The 20,895-nt window shown below is 56.0% G+C and overlaps 1 protein-coding gene across 1 annotated transcript; it reads left to right on the top strand.

Moving 5' to 3' along the window:
- The first annotated feature begins 838 nt into the window (after nt 1-838).
- LOC114503398 (galectin-9-like) lies at nt 839-13,387 on the top strand. The gene is made up of 10 exons (XM_028520956.2): nt 839-997; nt 4,084-4,175; nt 5,284-5,485; nt 6,282-6,392; nt 8,914-8,949; nt 9,389-9,439; nt 10,041-10,082; nt 10,550-10,632; nt 10,767-10,929; nt 12,623-13,387. The coding sequence occupies exons 1-10, from the start codon at nt 959-961 to the stop codon at nt 12,767-12,769; spliced, it is 966 nt and encodes a 321-aa protein (XP_028376757.1). The 5' UTR covers nt 839-958; the 3' UTR covers nt 12,770-13,387.
- Nucleotides 13,388-20,895: the final 7,508 nt, after the last annotated feature.

Here is a 20,895-nt window from a genome sequence, read left to right as displayed (position 1 = left end):
ACATCAGACACGGCTCCGAATTTATGTTCTGTCCAGCTTATCTGCCTCTCAAAATCACTAACAGGTCACTACTATCCAGATACCTGGGCTTTTTCATTGGGAAATTATTGAAAAAATGATTTTTCTCTGTGATTTTTTTGACGATACTCGGTTGGTACAATAACATATGTGAGGCCATTAAAAACCAGGGAGAGAGGAGAGGGAGGAGAGAAAGGAGGTGAGCTCCCCACGAGGGACCTAGGAGCCCCCAGGGCAGCACTACAACCGGGGAAGTCATAGCCTCCGTGTGAGGGTTTCCGTTTACAAACAGGAACACTACCATGTACACTTCTTTGACATGATGATGCTTTTATGTGAGGACTAGGATTTTAAAAGGAAGAAATACCCTTTGAGAACCTCAGTATCTTCATGGAGTGCAGGCTACCACCATTGTGCTGTGTGACCCATGGCATGTGATCTCTGCGCCTCTCTGAGCCCCAGTTTCTGTGCATGTACAACGGGTATAACCAGGCCTTCCACCCCCACCCACCCGTCTACCAGGGCAACTCTGTCCAGCAGCACAGTCGTTTTCTGGACACTCTGACTGAGTGTTCAGGAGACACAGCCACTCACTGATGGGCAGCAGCATCTGGAAACTCGCTGTCATTCAGGGAGACCAGGCTCTCTGAATGAGTGAACCCCACCTGGCTCAGTCTCCAGGTGGAGCACAGGAGGAGAGGAAGGCAAGGGCACTAGGGCGATAGCCTTTACTCTCCTGTCCCTGAGCTCCAAGCTTGTCCCTCCTCCCCCAGGACCCTTCCCTCTTCTTTGTCTAGACCCATATCCTCTGGCTCCTGGCTCCTCCCCACTGAGTTATTGCCAGGTTGGTTTGGTTTCTATTTCTTTGTTGACTCCTCCTCAGTGCAGAGCAGTGCCTGGCTGCTGTGAGAAGCAGCCGTGACCACAGAGGTGGTGGAAGATGAACGTCAGCAGCGTCCAGCCTCCCTTCATGAACCCAGTGAGTTTCTGTGCACCGGGCATGGGCGGTGCTGCCAGGCTGAGCTACTGCCTCTCCAGGGTTGCAACTTGTGGTTTCTGAGGACACCACACTGGCATGGCAGGGGGTGGAAGGGGCTTCCCAAGGAGAACACAGAAGGGCAGAAGGGCCAGGTGGGGGAGTGCTGATCCGAGCATTGGACAAATGCTGACTGAGCTCCCAGTGGGTGCCCGCCCTGTCCTCCTGCTGAGGGGAAGGAGGGCACAGGTCATCACCAGGAGACTGATGGTTTGTGGGAATGAAAGGGGAGGTACACAGGGCATCTGGGAGGATGAGAGCCCAGCACGGCCCCTTTCCTCTGGAGATGGCCTGCCTGGGTCCAGCCATCTACTGGCTGTGAAATAGGTGACCGCAGCCAAGCCACTTTTACCTCTCTGGGCCTCAGTTTCCACATCTGTGAAATAGGGAGAATCCTCGAGCCATGTCCAGAATCAGGCTGAGGGGTCAGTGAGGTGCACTCTAGGGTGCTAGAACAGAGCCCCTCACACTGTGGGTGATCTCACGGGTTTAGTCTGAGGAGGGGTGTGGGGGCAGCAGCGAAGACCCCTGTGGGGTCTGCTCCCTGCTGGGTGAGCGCACAAGCAGGGGCAACTCAGGGGAGGCTGCATGGGGCCTTCTGGGGAGGGAGGCAGGCGTGGGGCCGTCCCTGCAGTGTGGGACACACAGGGCTGGTTTGCACCTTTGTGCCAGGTGTGTGGGCCCTGTGTGCAGGTGGCTTTGTTCAGACCCTCTGAGCTTTATGATCCCCATGGCATTCATGGGAAAAGTGAGGCTCAGAGACATTGAGGCCACTTGCCAACTGTGCCTGGATGGTAAGGGACAGAGTAGGGAGGTGCCTATAGTTACCTCCAGAGAGGGAGATGCCCACAGGGACAGCAGTAATGGGGGGAGGCAGGCAAGAGGCAGCCCCAGGCCCAGGAGGCCTGTGAGGTCACCCTGTCCTGGTCTGGGTCCGTTAGTGCCCATAGAGACCTCTTCCAGCCTTGGCCAACAGTTTCTTGAGGGATGGGGGAGATGTACTGACAGAACCCTTCTGGGTGGGGGCAGGGGACAGGTGGGTGGGCAGCTGCAGAGTGCTGGGGGCTGAGGCTGGCAGGGGGTGGTAGCTGCCTGGGCTTCACATTGCAGCCACGTCAGCAGGGCCCTGGCATGCCCTGCTTCCCCCTGCAGTCACCGGCCCCTGGGCTCTCCTGGAGGAAGGGCTGGTGGTTGGGCTGGAGATAGTGAGCCTGGACTGGTTGGTGCTTCAGGGGGCTTCAGGGTCAGAATGTGTGACCTCAGGATCTCTTCTTGACCAAAGGGGGATCCTAGGGCTCCTCCCAGGCCCTGATGTATTCTTATCCTGGTGGCTGGTTTTTACTTTTCAATCCCTGGACTCACAGCTTTTCAAATCTGTAGGATAATCCTTCATGAGCAGTTAAAACAGGGCCTCACAGCCCAAACAGAAATGAGGATGGGTGTCACCCCCACAGGGGCCAGGAGCACCTGTCCACCACACATGGTCTCCCCTTGTGGTGTCCCCCTCACTCCAGCAGTCAGGAGTGACCGTCCTCCTCCTCCAAAGTGTGCTGGGAGTTCAGGTGGCCTGGCTGTTCTGCTGAAGAGCTGACCACCATGAGGGCCCCTCTTGGGGGCCTTGCCCCCCCATTTCTGCCCCCCACCAGCCCCATGTGGCCCAGCCTCCTCAAGGGCTAGGATGGAAGCTGGAAGCACAAGCAGCACAGGACTGGCTGCCTGGTCCAAGGAAGGACCCAACGAGCCTGGAGGGAGGACATTCTGTGCTTCCTCGTGAAGAAGCCGTGTGGTGGGGAAAAGCATGGGCCTGGGCAGGTGTGGCTCAGTTGAATGGAGTGTCTTCCGGGAAGGAAAGAATGCAGGTTCGATTTCCAGTCAGGGCACAAAGGGGAGGCAAGTGATGATGCTTTTCTGTCCAGGTGATGTGTCTCTTCCTCTCTGTCTAAGAAGCGATGAAAAATTGTCCTCAGTTGAGGGGAAAAACAAAACAAAGAAAAACATTAAACTGACAGAAGCTGGGAGCTCTCTCCTAGGGCAATGCAGATCACAGAGCACCTTGGATTTTAAAGGCATTCTGGAAGTCAGCGTTAGCAGTCTAGCAGCAAGCAGTGTGGGGATTTTGCCCAGGGAGACCAGGAGGGAGGGTGGGAGAGAGGCACCTGGGATGTGCCCTTCTCCTCCCTAGGCTCTTCTCACTGAGTCATCTCTCCGACACAGCAGGTAGGATGGGTCCCTATTTTACAGATGAGCACACTGAGGCAGAGAGGGTAAATAAGCTCCCCAAGGCCCCTCAGGTAACAAACAGCAGACAGAGGACCCAAACCTGGACTATGTCTGGCTGTACAATGACGAGCGCCTCACCATGGCCTTTGCTGCTTCCCAGTGGCCTGGGAGAGGGAATGGGACAAAGTCTGTGCTGACGGGGACTGGGGGGCGTGGAGGCACCCCATCAGGGCTTCAGAGGGTGCCCAGGGCCTGGGGAAGGAATGGGGAGCTCAGGAGCAGGAGACAAGGAGGAAGCTGCCCCCTGGCTGCAGACAGCATGAAGGCAGAGGTGCTACCCCAGTTTCCTCGGAGGGCAAAGGTCATGGCCCCCACTGCTGAATGGGGGGTGGGCAGGAGGTGAGAGGATGCCTTCCCCTAGACCTTCTCAGGTGAGCCTGAGGGTTATGCTTTAGGATAGGCTGGCAGCCTCTTGGGTCCCTTGGGTTTCTGAGTCTTCAACCAGGGCTCTGGGGCCTTTGCTGGGAGCTTGGCCTGGGGTCCAGCAGCCCCTCCCTCTGCCCTGGTTCCTTCCTCTCTCAGGGTCAAGTACATACTGCTTTCTCCTATGGGAGGTCAGCTCCCGGTCACTCGCACTCAGAGCCTGGAGGTCTCCTTATCAGTCTCAGAGTGTGTGTGCAACTACCTGGTTGGGGCCATTGCCTCAATTCCCAGCTGCTCCCTGACACACCAGGCCGGCCACTAGCAAGTGCCAGGAGTGTGGCCAGAAGGAGGCCAGCCCACTGACACCCTGCCTCTTCTCCCTGCAGAGCGTCCCCTTCACTGGGCCCATCCATGGGGGCCTCCAGGAGGGACTTCAGATCACTGTCACCGGGATTGTGCACCAGTCCAGTGCAACCAGGTACCTGGAATTGCCTCGCTGCGCCCCTCTGCCAGCCATGCTGCCTGTCAGCTCTGGTCGGCTCCCCCCTCAACCCTCCAAGCTGCCTGTGCCTGGCTCAGGGGAGGCTGGGTGAGCAGGGCCCCGCCCAGGCCCACGCTGGGTGGTACCCCTGCCACCTGCCAGTAGCATCAGGACGCCCTTATCATGGACGCCCCGTAGACTCAGGGAAGCAGGAGCTCACGGTCCCAGGCAGCCCAGACACTGATGATTATGGTCTAGGATTGAACTGTGCACAGGAAGACCCAGAGGTGCAAAATAACACTTCCTTCATTACCCACAACTGCCCTCATTTACTTTGAAGCCATTTGGCTTAAACGGAAATGTTTAAATCTGCTGTTAAATTTATTTCAGTCACTTTCTGTTTCAAGTTCTTTTTTATATATTACTAATTCTCCTCAAAATACGAACATTTTCTGGGCTCTGGTTCCCAGCCAAGAGGGCCCCTTGGGGAACAGGGCAGAGCCTCTGGCTGCCGGGTGCTCCGACCTCCCTCAGCCCCGGGGGCCTCTCCTAAAGTCCAGGTGGGGGCGGGTGTGGGCTCTTCCTGATCTGAGTGGGGTCTGTGTACACCGCACTCTGGGGCCCGTCTGGGCACCTAACCCTGTCTGGGAAGCCCCTCTGCCTCAATCCCAGAGGACTGTTCCATCAACATCACCAGTCCGTTTGTCCTCTTCCTTCCCGCACGCACACAGCTGGGCTGCCCTCCACCAAGTGCCCACTTTCCACCCAGGCCTCCCGCTTCTAGGCACACTCCCCGTCGGCACCTTCCATACAAATTTGTCATCAGTTGTATGCTTCCTCTCCCTGGTGTCAGCATTTTCCTTTACCCATTTTCTACTTATCTTTAGAAAGTTACACTGGAAAGGACATAATGCAATAAGCACACAAAAACACACTCAGTGACAACTAGGTGAACACACAGGAAGGCAACAGAGGCATCCTGGGAGCAAAGCTGCCACAGGGGCTGCACGCAGGTTCCCACACACAGGCAAGTCAGGGGCAAGAGGCCTTCCAGCTCCTTCCATGGGCAGTAAACCAGAACACTCTTTCATGTCCCTGGGCCCAGGTTTGCTGTGAACTTTCAGACCAGCTTCAGTGACCAGGACATTGCCTTCCACTTCAACCCTCGCTTTGAAGAGGGCGGGTATGTGGTCTGCAACACAAGGCAGGGAGGAAGCTGGGGGACAGAGGAGAGGAAGATGCAAATGCCCTTCCAGAGGGGGAATCCCTTCGAGCTGTGCTTCCTGGTGAAGAAGAAAAAGTTCCAGGTGAGCAGGACTCTCCTCCCGCCCTCCCTCTGCCTGAGCCCCTGCCCTCTCAGGCCAGGTGAGCAGTCATCCACGCAGCGCCTCCACTGACAACAGGACCCAGGACCGTACACATGCTCACCTGCACCTGCAGGGGCACCTGGTCTTGTATTACTGGGGGGTAAGGAGTGGATGAGTCTCCACGTGTTCTTTGGCCTCAGCTACCAAGTTAATTCCAATCCCTGGCAGTAGCCATGGTGCTGTCCAGGTCCTTGGCATAATCTTTATTTTTTGTGGGATGACGTTGTTAGAGCCCTTACCCAGGACCTAGGGATGGCTTAACCTGACGTGGCGCTGTAAGTGCTTTTGCAGGCAGAGCAAGGTGCTGGGCAGGGAGACAGAGGCTGTGTCCCTGTTTTGCTGTGGGAACGTGGGTGTTCCCAGCCCCTCGCTGTGCAACCTGGGTCCCCTGTCCTCTGCTCCCCAGGAGCATTTTATGCATGTTCAAATGTGCATACTCAAATCACACCTCAGTGAGCTAAGATGGGAAAGACAAAGCTACTTCAATAAACAAACAATGGTAAGAACAGTGCAGCCAGGAGCTGGAACCCAGGGGCTGACTAGGTGGGGATGCACTTGGGGTCACACTCGAGTTCCTGTAACTGGCGCAGCCCCGGAGGCTGGTGCTCCAACCCAAAGGGGAGGGAGGTGAAAACCTGAGAGGTTGTAGTTTCTAGAAGCAGGGGTCCCGGAGGCTCAGCTGTGCTCCCCACCCTGGTCTGGTCCCCAGTGCTGAAGTATGCACTCTTGTTGACAGGTGACAGTGAACAGAAACTTTTTCCTGCAGTACATACATCGCATGGACTTCCACAAGGTGGACACCATCTCTGTTATTGGCCCTGTGGGACTGACCAACATCAGCTTCCAGGTCAGACTGTCCAACCGGCACCTGCCCCAGGTCTGGGTGCAGCCCTGGTCTTGGGCCCTGTTGCATGGGCCCAAGGGTAGCTGGAGGGCAGTTCCCTACCCAGGTGACTCTGGGGTCATACTTTGGGTTCGATTCCTGGTCAGGCCACATGCCCGGGTTGTGGGTTGTATACCTGGTGAGGGCACATGTGAGAGGTGCTGATGGATGTTTCTCTCTCTCTACACATGAATAAATAGAATCTTAAACAAGCAATGGCCCACAGGGGCCCACATCAGGGACTCTTTGATGCTCTCTCTGTGGCTGGCAATTCTGCCTGTGCTGCCAACCTCTGAAAGGTCAGGAGGAGCTTTGTGCTCAGGAGCTGAGCAGGGTGACGGCTGCGCACCGACGGGAATGTACTTGGTGCCGCTCCACTTGCACTGAACAGCGGTTGGGGTGGCAACTTCTATGTGCCTTTTACCAAAGATGTTGGTGGCCTGGGGGAGAGCCCATGATAATCTGACCATTAGGCATGGTGTGAGGACTGGGAGGAGTGGGGCCTCATGGTCCCATTCCCACAGGGCCCCCATGGCTGCATGGGGGCGGTTGGCACTCTTTCTGGCATTTGGGTGCACTGCTGAGATGAGAAGAGCCCCCAGAGGCCCTCACCAACTATGAGCTCCTCTCTCTTTGGTCCTGACCCCTCCCATCCCCTCCCTACCCCGCGCTGGCCCCTCCTGCCTCTCTGCCTGCCTTGCTCTCACCTCTTGCCCTGGCGCCTGCCTTTCTGCCCTTCCTTGGCTCCATTAGTGCTTCTCTTCACCCCGAGGCTCCTTTTGTTTTAACAGAACACCCGGATCACCCTTGTCCAGCCTGCCTTCTCTGGGATGCAGTTTTCCCAGACAGCCTGTTTCCCACCCAAGCCCAAGGGGAATGAACCAAAAGTGAGTCTCATGTGAAAACCCGGAGGGTAGGCAGCCAGCTGGAAGGACAGCAGGTCTGAAACAAAGGCTGGTTCCAGGCAGCAGGCCGGCCAGGGCCACAGGCCCCTTCCTGCCCATCCCAGCCCCCCTGTCTCCATCCACATGGCACTCAGGGCTGGGACCTGGGACTCATCCTTGGTTCTTCCCTCCCTTCCTTCATATCTCTCCAGTGCGCCAACGCCGCTCCTTCCTGAAGCTGGTGCCTTGGTCCAGGACACCTGGCCGCTGGCCCCCTCACACCCAATCACTGCCACAGTGACCTTCTCACAAGCAAATCTGATCACATCCTCTCCCTGCTTAAAACTCCCAAAGGCCCGAAGCCTTTCTCAGCAGTGCCCAGACTCCCTTGTGGGATGGGGACGGTCCTCACCCCAGGTGCCCAGCCCACCTCCTGGCCTCCCATCCCACCCACTAAACTAAACTCACTCCGCCCCCACTGCTCCCTCCAGGCTGTCTGTGGCCACCTCTGCTTTGCATCTGCTGTCCTGGTGCCAGAAGTCCCCATTGCCACTTTACCCCCAGCCGTGACTAACTCCCCTTTAATGTCGTGCTTAAATGTTGCCTCAGGCCACCTTCCCTGTGGGGCAGATGGCAGGATGCCCCGCCACCACCAGTCTTCTCAGAATTTTTACAGCTCTGCTTTATGCCAGTCACCATGTCCTGTTGTAACTGTATTTACATATCTGTCCCCGTCACTCCACACATCGCCTCCCCACACCCAGGAGCTAGGAACTGTGACTTGCCCCTTTGTGTGTCCCCTGCCCTGTGCACAGGGCCTGGAATGCAGGAGGGACTGCAGAAATGAATGAGGAATGTGGTTTGCACAGCCATCAGAAGCAGACCCCAGCCAGGGGAGGAAGGACAGTTTGCTGGGTGGGCAGAGGATTCAGTATAGGAAAAGGGCTGGGCCTGGCCCTTCCTTTGGTCACTTGAGTAGCGGAGACAAAGGGCAAGGCCTCTACCCAGCCTTCCTGTGGCCCATCACAGTGCAGATAGGGCACCGTGCAGGTAGGAGCTCCAGGAAGGCTTGCTGGGCAGCTGGACTTTGGCCCTGGCCTGGGGAGGACCGGGGATGCTGGATACAGTCAGGCACAGCTGGGTGCCCATTTGCATTTTATCACTGGCCACCTGGACAGGCTTGGGCAACTGCTGAACCTTTCTGAGCCTGGTTGTGTCACCGAGCAGAGCAGAAGCTAAGGATGCCTCCCTCATAAATCCTGAGCGGGAGCTTGGCACACAGTAGCCCTCGGTAAATGCTAGCTTGCACCTTCTGGGTGGACCGTGACCCTGGAAGGCATTGGTGGCCGAGCCTCTCTGGGAGCCCAGGCCAGCCCTGTGTTCTGCATGTGTATCCGACACCTGTGCTGTCTCTGGGGGAGCCAGTGGGGATGCTCCCTCTCCTGCAGCCCTGCCCTGACCTCAGGCTCAGGACCGCTAGCTCGGGAGCAGGAGGGAAGTGAGGGTGAGTGTGGGGACATGTTCTCACCAGTTTCTGCCATTGTCTCTGCCTCGTGTGGCACCAATGTTTACTCTCATCTCGATGATCTCGTCCCCGTTAGCCCCCAAGGTTCTGGCAGGCCAGCATAGCTCCCATAGTGAGTGTCTCACTGTCCCTTTGGAACCTCCTGTGGGTTAGAAGGCAGAGGCAGGGCCAGGCATTAGGCCTCCACCACAGGTCAGGGGCAGCTGGGGCCATTCCCCTCGACCACGGGCCCTACTGTGGTGGTGGCGGTGGGCAGGTCTGGGCGGCAGGGGTAGTTGGCTCACCCGATGAACCCAGAGACGAGCTAAATTGCCTAGCGGCCACAAATGAACCCATATTTCTTCTCCAGAAGAATCTTTTGCCCTTACCTCATCCCCTTGAGAGGAGAAAGACCTCTGTGCTCCAGTTCTGGGGGGTCTTGTCAGGGCCATTGAGCTGGTTACTGGCTCTGAGCCCACTCCCAGGGTGTGTGTGAAATGGTGCCCTCTGGTGGCAGGTGGTGGTCTTCACACCGGTGAGAGCTGGTTAAAGCCCTCTTTTCTTTCTTCCAGACTCAAACAGTCACCCATACCATGCAGAGTGTGCCTGGACAAATGCTCTCTGTAAGTTGAAAACTCTGGTCAGCTCACAGCCCCTATGATGTCCCCCTTCACCAAGGACTGAATTCTCTAGTCCCAGAGAAGGGGCGGGGGCAGTTTAGCAAGGGGGGTAGGAACTTTTGGGGCTGGGTTCTCTGCTCAGGAGACTTGCAACTCAGACTCCCCTTGGGCTGGCAGAAACTCTGGATCAGGCTGCCTTTGCCCAGAGGCCCCAATAGGCAGGACCCTCGGACCAGCAGGAAAACTGGTCTTTCTGTGACTGAGAGGGGGGTGCAGTGTCCCCAGCATCTGGGTGTGAGGCCCTGCAGGCTCACATCCCCGGGATGTGACTGCTGGTCACAGACTGAAGTCGCTGCTTCTCTTCCTCCTGCTGGTCTAAGTCAGACGGGTGCTCTGGAGGTATCTGAGCTGCCTGTGGAGGACCCAGAACCAGTGGCCATGGTGGGGTCTGGGACTATGGCAGGAAGTTCCAACCCGGCCGCCATGAGAGGGGGTGAATGGAGGGCCCAGGGGCTGATGCTTCATGTCAGAGCATCCCTCAGAGTGTGTGGGGCATGGGCGTGGGTGCAACCCCACACTGAATGTCCTGGGCTCTTCTCAAAAGAACGCTGTGATCCCCCCTGTGATGTACCCCAGCCCCACCTACGTGAGTGATTTCTCAGAGAGGGTGGAGGGTGGAGGGTTGGCGTGTGCTGGGCACTGGAGGAGGGGAAGGGCGGCTCACAGAATGAGGAGCAGTCCTTGTGGAAGCTGGAATCAGCACCCAAGTGAGCGAGAAGCCGCTGAAAGGAGCTTTCACCTTCAACAGTGTCCCTTCATCAGGAGCACATTACATGACTGTCCCCCCTCAGCCCCAGTGTCCCCTGTGTCTGGCCAAAGTCCTTCTCATGACAGTTTCAGCCCACTAATTAATTTGAGGCACCCTGGAGTGTTTCCCTTTGACATTTACAACCAAGTAAAGGCATCACGATTCTTTCTTGAAGAGATATGACTCTCAGGCAGAGTTGTCAAGCTCAGTAAACAATCCGAATTCATGGAAATTGTCAGGAGGTTCCCCTGAGAGTGGTTGCTGCTCTGGATGCTGCTGGGTGACCTCTCCATCTCCTCCAACAGCCTTACTTTACTGCCATACACGGTGGAGTACACCCTGGCAAAAGCATCACCGTGTTAGGCACCGTCCTGCCCAGCGCTCAGAGGTAAGCCTGCTCTCCTGGGAACAGAACTACCCCGAGCTCATTCTTGCCTTCCTCCTGGCTCTGGGCAGGCCGGGGAGGGACAGGGCAGGGAGCTCAGTGGGCAGAGGAGACTCATGTGAGCTGCCGGCCCCCAGGTTCCACATCAACCTGCGCTCCGGGAGTGACATCGCCTTCCAGATCAACTCCTGTTTCAACAAGAACTCCGTGGTCCGAAACACCAGGATCAATGGCTCTTGGGGGACTGAGGAGACCTACCTCCCCGGATCAATGCCCTTCTCCAGAGGCCAGGGCTTCTCGGTAGGTGCCCCATCCTGGAGCTCTGAGGGGCTCCGAAGGGCACGTGAGGCAGGGGGTGGGGGTGTGTGTGGGCCCAGGGAAGCGGGTCGTAGCTGAGGCCTCTGGGGTGAGGGCTGGGTCCAGAAGAATAGAATGTGGTCACAAATATTTGTGGTTATGGTCTTAGAGTTGCTGTCCCCCATAAAGAGGTGGTGTTATCTGCTGTTTACAGATAGGAAACAACTCAAGTGCAGGGTCCTCGCCTGAGGTCACTAAGTGCAGGATCGAACCCAACAATGAGGTCTCATTCACTCACTCACTCATTGGTTCATGACTCATGAACTCTGTTTCAAGGCTGCTTAGTGCAGGAAGTGCTCCTGGTGTTGGGGGAGGGGGAGACAGCCATGAAGCCAGCAGACCAGCTCCTGCCCCTGAAGTTGACAGTGGAGGTGGGGGAGAATCACGGCAGGTCACCACAGGTGCTTCACTGACAGCAAAAGAGGCTGCTGGGGTAGAGTGAGGCCTGGGCAGCGGCCACACCCCTGAGATGGGGACAGCTCTCAGAGGCCACAGTGCAGTGGAGACCTCAGGGCCAGAAGGAGATGCCCACAAGGATCTGAGGGGTGCATTCCCGGAGATGTGGGAAGGGGCACCTGTTGCTGCAAAAGTGAGGTCACAGGCGTGGACTGTGCAGGAGTGGGGATCGGAGAGGCTGGAGGCTGAGGTCGCACAGCCGGGGTTCCCAACCCCAAGGACAGAATCAAATCACCCAGGAACCTGACAAGGAAAAACCCAGGCCGGGCCCAGCCCGGGGCCAAGCAGGGAGGAGCCTGGGCATCTGTGTTGTACATAGACCCTGACACTCCACCCCCAGTTGGAACACGACCCATGTGGGGCCTTGAGGGCAACAGAAAAAAATCTGGACTTTGACAGAGAGAGTTGGTGTGTTTGGACCTGAGAGCAATCTGCTTTGACTGAGAGACACTGTGTGACTGTGAGCAAGTGACTTGGCTGCTCTGAGCCTCCGTTTTCCATCAGAAAAATGGGGCTAATAGCAACACTGACCTCAGAGACGTGAGAGTGCACTGACCCCGGGTTGTGACAGGCTCAGCACAGAACCCGGCCCACAGGAAGTGTGCTGCACGCGCTGGGCGTTGTGGGGGATGATGGGGTTTTCCCAGATGCGCTCTGACCACCTTGTGGAGACTATTTGGGGTGAAAAGACAAGTTAGGAGGGGTCTCTGCTGGGGTGCCAGCCTGGGGCACTCCTGGGTGCAGGTACCAGAGATGTGGGGGCACAAGGCAGAGCTCCTGCCCCTGGAGACTCAGGGTGCAGTGGGAGAGTGAGGATGGGGGTGGGCACAGGACCTGAGGGGGCTCCTGACTTGAGTAGCAGCGGTGAGGTGGGGGCAGAAGGCAGGGAAGCCCAGCTGGACAGGGGTGAACCCTGAAGGGCCATCAGCATGTCCCCATGTGGGCAGGTGTGTGGTTGGTGCCTGGGGGAAGGGCATTCTATGCCAGGGGAACAGAATATGTAAAAGGATGGGAAGGAGAGCATGTTTGTGAAGAATGAATCCGTGTGATTGGATATGTGCGTGGGGCATGCTCAATGCATGTTAGAGGAAGGCAGGAAGAGGGGAGGAGACCCAGCCTGCATTTAGGTTTGCCGACTTCCCAAGTGCACCACAAATGACAGGGTCATCTGTCTGTCCAGGTCGGGATCATGTGTGAGGATACCGGCTACAAGGTGGCAGTGAACAGTCAGCACCTGTTTGACTACAACCACCGCCTGCAGAACCTGCCTGCCATCAACGTCCTGGAAGTGGGAGGTGACATACAGCTGACCAGCCTGGACACATAGGCAGGATTCCTGGCCCTGGGCAATCAGCTGGAGCACATCGCTGTCGGGATCCACTCATCACCTCCACCTTCCCTGCCCTTGTCCCTGCCCCAGTCCTTCCCAGCCCGCCAAGGATCTGGAGGGACCGGGTCCCTGTGTGGCCCTGCTTCTGGCTGTATTCCCCCTGGGGTGGAGGAGGCAGCTGGCTGGGACTGCCTTCCTCAGCCTGGGCACCACCTGGGGCTCTGGCTGCCCAATCCTAACATCCGAGGAAGGGGGTGGTATGTGCAGGTTGAAGCCCCATGTTCTGTCCCTTGGGCACAAAGGGAGGGTCCTGGGCTTTCCCAAGCCCCCAGCCTACCCCTTGTCTACCTTGGATCCCATTTCCCAGCCTCCATTCAAGTCCACCTCAAGCTCAAGCCACCAGCTGGTCACTCACAAGGGAGGTGGTCTCCTCAGGTCCCCTCTTTCTCCAACCTTTACCCTTTCCTTCTACCATCACCAACCCTTGCCCCCGTCCAAGAAAGGGACCTTGACTGACACTTTTTAGTCTCCACCAACAGACAGGACCTTCTTCAGCTGGAAGCCCCCCTTTTCCATTGTGCTTCAGATAAAGTGAGAGAAATATCCCTGGTGCCCACATGCACGGGATGACTGTGGTTTATCAATTGTGTTGGAGACACATGAGTTTCTGGAATTGGGGAGGTCCTGGCCAAGGGCAGAACCCAGACACACGTGGATGGGGGTGTCCTGACCCATTTCTGTTCTCAGTGGGTCCCCACAAACCACTCAAGGGTGTGGGAGAAAGCAGCCAGACTCAGGCTTTTTGGGAGGAACATCTGACAGGAAGCTTGGTAACAGAGTTGAAGCCACAAAGCAGCCCCGTGCTTGTGAGATGGGCCAAGGGCTGGGCCAGAACCCTGAGATGGCCAGGGCAGGGCCAGGAAGCCAGAGGGCAGGGCAGGCCATCATTGGAAAAAGGTGGAAGGCGGGGTGAGGAGGAACTGACCCAGAAGGGAACTTGTTGGTGGTTCCATTGTGGGTTCCACAGTGTTAGGGGGGAGGTGGTGCTGGGGAAAGTGGCTCAGTGTGTAGGGTCTGCCAGCCCCTGGGCCAGTGCAGGAGGACCCAGGTCTTGTCCACATGATGCCAACCCACCCTGCTACTCCATCAAGAGGCCAGGGCCTCAGGAACCAGGGCAGAGGCTCAAAGCAAAGTCCGAGAGCCAGGAGTACCTACTGCCCCTGGGAGCTGGTTTCAAATGGGGAATCTTGGGCCCCACCACACACCTGAATCAAAGGCTGTATTGGAGAGATCCCAGGCATTTAGCGTGCAAGCTGTCATCCAAGAGACACTGGGCTAGGTGACCATTGTGCCAAGCACCGCCAGGATACCGCACTTTGGTGTGTCCCCTCTTCCTGCACCACCCCATCTGAGTGAGGGGTCGGGAAGCCAAGGAAACACAGGCCAAACCCCAGCTGGGAGCCAGACCTCACCGGACCCTCACTCACCCCTGGCTGAGTGCCTTCCTCGTTCCCACCGGGACAAGGACACATAGCTCAGTCCCTTGAAAAGCCTTCCCCATGGAAGACATGTGTCCTTCACGCACTGCCAAGGCCTTGACCGTAGCCCAACCTCACCTGCTTTGTCATCCAGGGGCCCAATCATATTGGCCAAAGTCTCATGAAGCAGCCGCCCTGGAGAGAAATGCAGCGGATTTATCAGAAGGCCAGTGTCAGGGTCTCTGCTAAAGAGCTGGTGTCCTGTGCAGCGTCGCCCCCCTGCCGCCCCCCTCGGGGGAAGTGCCTCCTGTGTGAGGCTGGGCTGAGGCCGGTGCCCCCTCGCCCATCACTCGTTCCCATCACGGGTTCCCAGACGTGCACCCTATGTGCAGCCCTTGTACGCATTTAAAGAAGCTGCAGGGCCAAGCTGGGCCACCACCAGTGCCCACCTCTACATAACTCAGGGCTGTTTCCTTGTGACACACACATGCGCACACACAATGTGGTTAAAAGAAAATGCATTTCATATAAATATCTGCATCACAAAGTCTTACAGGGAGGGCTTAAATGGCCCTCAGGGACTGACTAGGCTTTGTGGTTTGTTTTTGTTTTTGTTTTAAACACAAATCCTTAAAGAACCTTGCCATGGAAAGGGCAGGAGTACAGACAGATCGGTGAGACAGCTCCTCCTGGTGGTCGCTCACAGTAGTGCAGTCAGGGGGAAAAATGCATCCTTCTCACCCACTGGCCAGGCCTGGCATTGCTGGTTTGCTCTCCACACACCAAGGACGCCCCAGTATTCCATTATTTGGGGAAGGGTGGGCTCCAAGGAGACAAGGGGTTGCACTCAGTCCAAGCTGCTACTTGGTAACAAGTCAAGTGAAGCGGGCGGGAGGTAGAGAAATAGGATGTGAGGCTGGGCATATAATTTCCCACCATCTCCCTGTGGCCTCAGGAAATGGAGAACTGGGGCCATTCTGGAATTCGGTGGCAGCATCTTTAACTTCCACAGGCTGTAGGGGCTCTGGGATCCCCAGGCTTCCCCGCTACCCCATCCTCTTTCACCTTGGAGGGAAATACAGCCCCAAAGATATCTTCATGATAGCGCTTCTGGGTCTTCAGGGAAAACAGAAAGCAGGTGTCAGCTCTGCTGGTGCAGCCACCTCTCACTCATCGGGTCCAGGCTAGAACCAGCGCCCTGCGTTCTCCCAGCTTCCCCACCACACCTACACTGCTGAGCCATTGGCCTTCCCCATGGCCATGCTTAGACTGCACTTGACTCTGACTGAGACTCTATAAGCCCCACTGCCTTGTGCCCTGCCATGAACCACCTAAATGTCACTCCAGGCTTTAGGATGCACAGAATAGCCTGCCTACTGCTTATGCCACAAGATGCTCCTTGCTGGTGTCATTCAGCTGTGTGTCCTCCTGTGTTAGGGTTAGGGTGTGGTGGGGGAAGTGGCTTTCCCATGCCCTGACCTGCATCCCTAGCCCACACACCAGCTATCACACCTCAAGCTGGAAGAAATGGTCCTTGATCTGCTCCTCACTCAGGCTCACTTGGCAGCCACCAGGGGCTTCAGTGTGTCACACACATCCCAGCCCCTGTGCATGTCCCCAAGACACAGAGGTGGCCATGTACCTCATTGGCTAGCTGCTGCTGAAGGATGTCTTGATAATAACCGAACCCAGAGAAGATGGTGAGTCCTAGTCCCTGCTGCCATGGAAGGAGGGGCTAGGATGGTTGGCAGAGTTTGTAGTGAGGCCTGCAGGCCATGGGGAGGCCGTGAGGGGGCGCCATAGGCTGCAGAGTGAGCACCCTCCCCGCCAGGACTCTGCACAGGGAGCAGGCTGAGCATGAGGACCTGTCCTGGCACCTTGCCCAGCCAAGGCCTCGGCTGGAGAGAGGAATGCCAGTCACAGCCCTGCCCTCTAGAAACTAATAGTCCAGTGGTGCACCTTGATGTATTCTGGATACGCATGCTTCAAACAGGCATGCTTGAAGCCACTTGCCCTGCCCAGGGCCCTGAGGCCCACCAGCCTACCCCCCAAAAAAGGGGTTCTCTCAGTGTGGCTCGTCTGTGGGACCTCCACTGTAATGCAGAGCAAGGCACAGAGCCCAGGCACTCCTGGAAGTCCAGGAGTCCACTGGGGCTCCCAGTCACCCCAGCCCTGGGCATGGAGCACTGGCTCTGGGAGGAACCCTGATAGGCCCCATTCATAAGGGAGGGGTCAGGAGCCTGACTTGACTTCCCAGGGTCCAAGGCAAAGGGCCCTGGGGCAGTAGAGCCCAGCAGTGGACTTCTGGCAAGAGCAGCGGGTGCCCTCCAGCCTTGCTGTGGTGGAGCACCAAGCCGGCCTGGACAGCCTCTCCCGGGACAGCTCTCAAGGGCCTTCGGCCCTTCAGCAAGGTGGGCCATGGGGGTTGCTACTATGTACATTTTTCTGCATCTATCCGCCACAAGTGTCACCTGAAACAGTCACCTGCACACAGTTTCCTAAGGAGTCAATTGAATCCCACCTCAGGGAACCACGGTTATCCTGAGCAGGGCAATAGGCAAGGCTTCATCCCAGTGGACATGAGTTTCCTGGCTCAGCTCGGCTGTGTTTGTCTTCGGGGGTGTTTGCTCTTCTGCACCTTTCAGAAGCCCGAGGTCTCCATCTGTCTGGAGCCGCCAGTGGATTCCTAGAAATTTACTAACCTTCTGTGTAATTTCTGAAATGAAAAGAGGTTCCTTATTGCTCTGGATGCTGCTGGGTAGGCCAAAGTGTGGTGGAATTATTTCCAGCATTAAGCCTTTCACTAGCTTGAGGATTTCCCCATTCTAGTAGGATAGGCTTCTACCCGCCCTGAACAGGTGGCAACAAACACTAGCAAATAAATCCCTCCTTGGACCCTGGGGATGTAAGTGAAGTATAACTGCCAGTCCTCCAGTGGGCGCAGTCCTTGGTGCTGTTTCCCTGGTTGCTTCTGATGGGGAGGTGTCTTGGGGGTTGTTCTTTCCACACAACACATCTAGCAATTACTGTTTGTATGGCTTCAGAATTCCAGGAACTGGGAGCCACTGCTTGATGTACACAGTTGATGAGTCCCTTCCACTGTGAATGGCCTCAGGCGACTTCATGACTGGCTCTACTAAAGGTTCAGGACGTGGTATAACCCCTTTCTCATTCTTTCTCCAACCACTATCAGCTTCTTCATCAAACCCCAGCTCTCAGCTCTCTCTAGGTCTGCAGGCGACTATTCAGGGTCAAGTTGTGACAGGTCCAGAACAGCTACCAAAGCCACTGTCAAGGTCCCTTTAGCAGCCTCCTTCGCTGCTGTGCCCCCAGGTTGCCTCCTCCAGGCACTTCAGCGTCCTCTTCCTGATGCCCCAGGTGGAGCGTCACTGCCACCTCCAAAGGCACCTGAACAACCTCTAATAATTTTAAAATTTCTGCTGAATCCTTCCCCTCTCATATTGGAAGCTAACAGTTCTTGTTCCTTCCAGAGGGAACCATGTGATTGCAACATCAGAAAGGCTTATGTTGAGTCCATACACCCGTTCACTCTCCTTTCACACAACACTCCCAGTGCCCCCGTCAGTGTAATCAGTTCGGTTTTCTGAGCAGAGGCTCCCGGTGGCAAGGCCTGGGCCTCCACTGCTCCCTGAAGAGTCACAACTGCGTACCCACCCTCTCTGTCTCCTTTGTCCATAGAGCTGCTTCCATCTGCACAGAGAGGCCAGTCTGCTTCTCCTGAGGGATGGTCCTGTCAACCAGTTCTGCTGGAATTCACTTCATCAGTTATCTCAGCACAGTCATGAGTCAGCGCAGCCGAGTCAGGCTGTGGGAGCAGAGAGGCAGGGTTTGCCTGACAGTTTTGAGGGAGATGTTGGGGCGTCCAGTAGAAATGCGGGGTCCTGCCCAGTCTCCCAGCAGTGAGCCACCATTCCCTTTCACTCCAGCAGGCTCAGCACTGAGTGGGCATGTGGACATGGTGACGGGCTGTCCCAAGGGAAACCTTCAGCTTCCTGGAAGAGCTCTCAGGTGGCTGTCACAGGTCCCAAGCAGGCTGTCCTTCCCTGACACTGGGATCTAGTTTCCCTGACAAGTAAGTGATGGGCGGAGAAATGTCACTAAGCCCTGGGGTGAGGACACCTGGGGCCACTGCCGGCCTGTCCTGAATGCACACCTGAGAGGCTTCAGTAGGTTTGGAAGCCCCCAGGCAGGTGCAGGGGCCAGGTGCCCTTCAGGGACTCAGGAAGCCTGAGATCCCTCCTTTGTCCACTCCAAAGGGATCTACTCTGGTCCTTTCACCATTTTCGTTTAAAAACTCTGATGTAGAAATCAGGGCACATGCTCTGATTTCATGAAAGATTTTATGAATTTATTTTTTAGAGAGTGGGAAATGAAAGGAGAAAGATAGGGAGAGAAAAATGATTGTGTTTTGCCTCAGAGCTCCCACAACTGAGGTCCTCACCTGGAACCTGGGCATGTGCCCTGACTGGGAATTGATCTGGTCGTCCTTAGTTTGCAGGCTGGTGCTCAACCCATGGAGCTACACCAGCCAGGGCCATACGTATATGCATTTTGCTCATCTAATTGTCCATGAATGGACACTTGTGGTATTGCAGTCTCTCAGCTGCTGAGGACAACGCTACCGCAAACATGGTGTACGAATATACCCTCAGGCCCCTGCTTTCAGTGATGTAGGGTTTATATCCAAGAGCAGAATCGCTGGATTATGTGGTGGTAATTCTGTGCTTACTTTTTTAAGGAACTCCCACGCTGTTTAGTTGCACAGGCCTCAGCCTACTGGTGCCCAGTGGACATGGCCTGGGGCATCACTTGGCCCATCCTACCTGTGGTGAGCCCCCAACACACGTCCCTAACTGGAGCCAATGTGGTGACTGACCCAGCCCTTGTGGTTCTTCCCAGGACAGCAAGATGCACCTCAGCAGCAGTTGTCAGGGAGCTTGGGAAACACAGGGTTTATTACTGACAGGCCCTGCTGGCTACACAGGAAGGTTACAGGAAGAGAGAGAGTAACTTCAGGGTCCTGGAGTTCTGACTTCACTGGGGTCAAGGGAGTGGTGCCCAGGTGAGATTAGGGTGCAGGAAGAGAAAGTGGAGTCACTCCTGTGGTCAGTTATCTAGGTTACCCAAGGCTTTCAAAGGGGAACCTGTGGGTTGGGGACCCCTGGATGCTTATCTAACTGCTTAGCTAGAAGCTGTTACATGGTTGGCAACCTAGTCCTTGAGATGCATATCTGTGAAATGGGTGCCTTAATGTCAGGCACGGACACTATATTAAAAAAACTAGCAGCAGACACTTACACTACTGCCTTGTTTGTTCTGTGTGAGTGTGTAAGTGTGTGTGTGTGTGTGACCCAGAAATGTTACATCCTGCTTACAGTAGCCATCTCTCAATTGCTCGAAATTGTTTTTGTTTCTTTGTTTCTGCCATTTAAACATAGGATTCACACAATCCTATTCTGAAAGGCATGTTCATTAAAAAGAAAGCAAAAATGAAAATTGACCACCTTAATTCCCAGATTTGTTGTGTAAAGGGTAAGAATAGGGTGGTGAAGGAAGGGGTTTCCTACAAGCTTTTAAACAAGGGTCACATTTTCTCCTTAAAAAGGAGAGACTGCAAAGCACAGGTGAAATAACTCGAACAGAAATATTCATGAAACGGAACTGGACAGAACCGCCAAGGATGAGGCCAACAGCGCTGAGACCACACTGAGGGGCCAGGCTCCCTAGAGCAGCTCCCCACACCCGCTCCCAGGGTCCCACTGGGACTGCCAGAGGCTCTGTGTTCACACAGAATTCAAACTGCTGCTGAACTCAACTGTGCCCCAAATCCACAGGCATCTCCCCTGTCCTCCCCCATGGCTCCTGAGCGCCCACAGACAGGGTTCTCACCTGTGCAAAAGGGCCAAGGTGGTGAGGGGTAGGACCCACACCAGCCTCACAACCTCCCCCTCACACACCACAGTGTGTACAATGCATAATAATTACGTGCTGCACATGCACTGTGAGTGCTGACCTGCTGCAAAGTGTGACTTGGGAAAGAACAATGCCAGCAGTGGGAGACAACACTGACCTCCCCCAGGTGACTTCTCACGGTTCTTGTGCCACATTCCAAGCCCCTCTAGTCCTCCCTCCAAGGGGAAATACTAGGTCCTCCAGGGGGTCTCGGACTCACCTATGAGGGTCACTCAGTTCCAGCTTGGTCAGGCCCAGTTCTCCTTTTGCTCCCTGACAGCACCCAGGACCCTACAAGCACCAAAGACCCAGCTGCTGGCTGAAGTGAAGACACTCGTTCCATTTCAAGACCTGAGCCTAATAGATGGTCATCAGTGGTCAGGCTGGGTCCCGACCAAAGGGACAGACAGACAGGAAGAAACAGTGGCCCACGGGAGGGGAGGGGGAAAGGGAGGAGAACAGAGAGAGGTGGGCATGCAGAGGACCTGTGCAGGGCAGGCTGGAGAAGGTGGGGCCGCCTGAGGGGACCCAGGTCAGAGGGGCACTGAGAAGGAGGGGAAGAGTCTGTGGCACAATGGAGACAGGAAGGAGCCCATCCCCTTCCCCTTCCCTCCTCACTGGATGCCCTCAGGACCCCTTCCCAAGGGCTGGATGCAAATCTCAACACTACAA

This window comes from Phyllostomus discolor, chromosome 8, assembly GCF_004126475.2.
Source record: "Phyllostomus discolor isolate MPI-MPIP mPhyDis1 chromosome 8, mPhyDis1.pri.v3, whole genome shotgun sequence".
Classification (NCBI taxonomy): domain Eukaryota; kingdom Metazoa; phylum Chordata; class Mammalia; order Chiroptera; family Phyllostomidae; genus Phyllostomus; species Phyllostomus discolor.
Note: the sequence above shows the minus strand (reverse complement) of the source record. Positions and strands in the feature narration are given on the sequence as shown.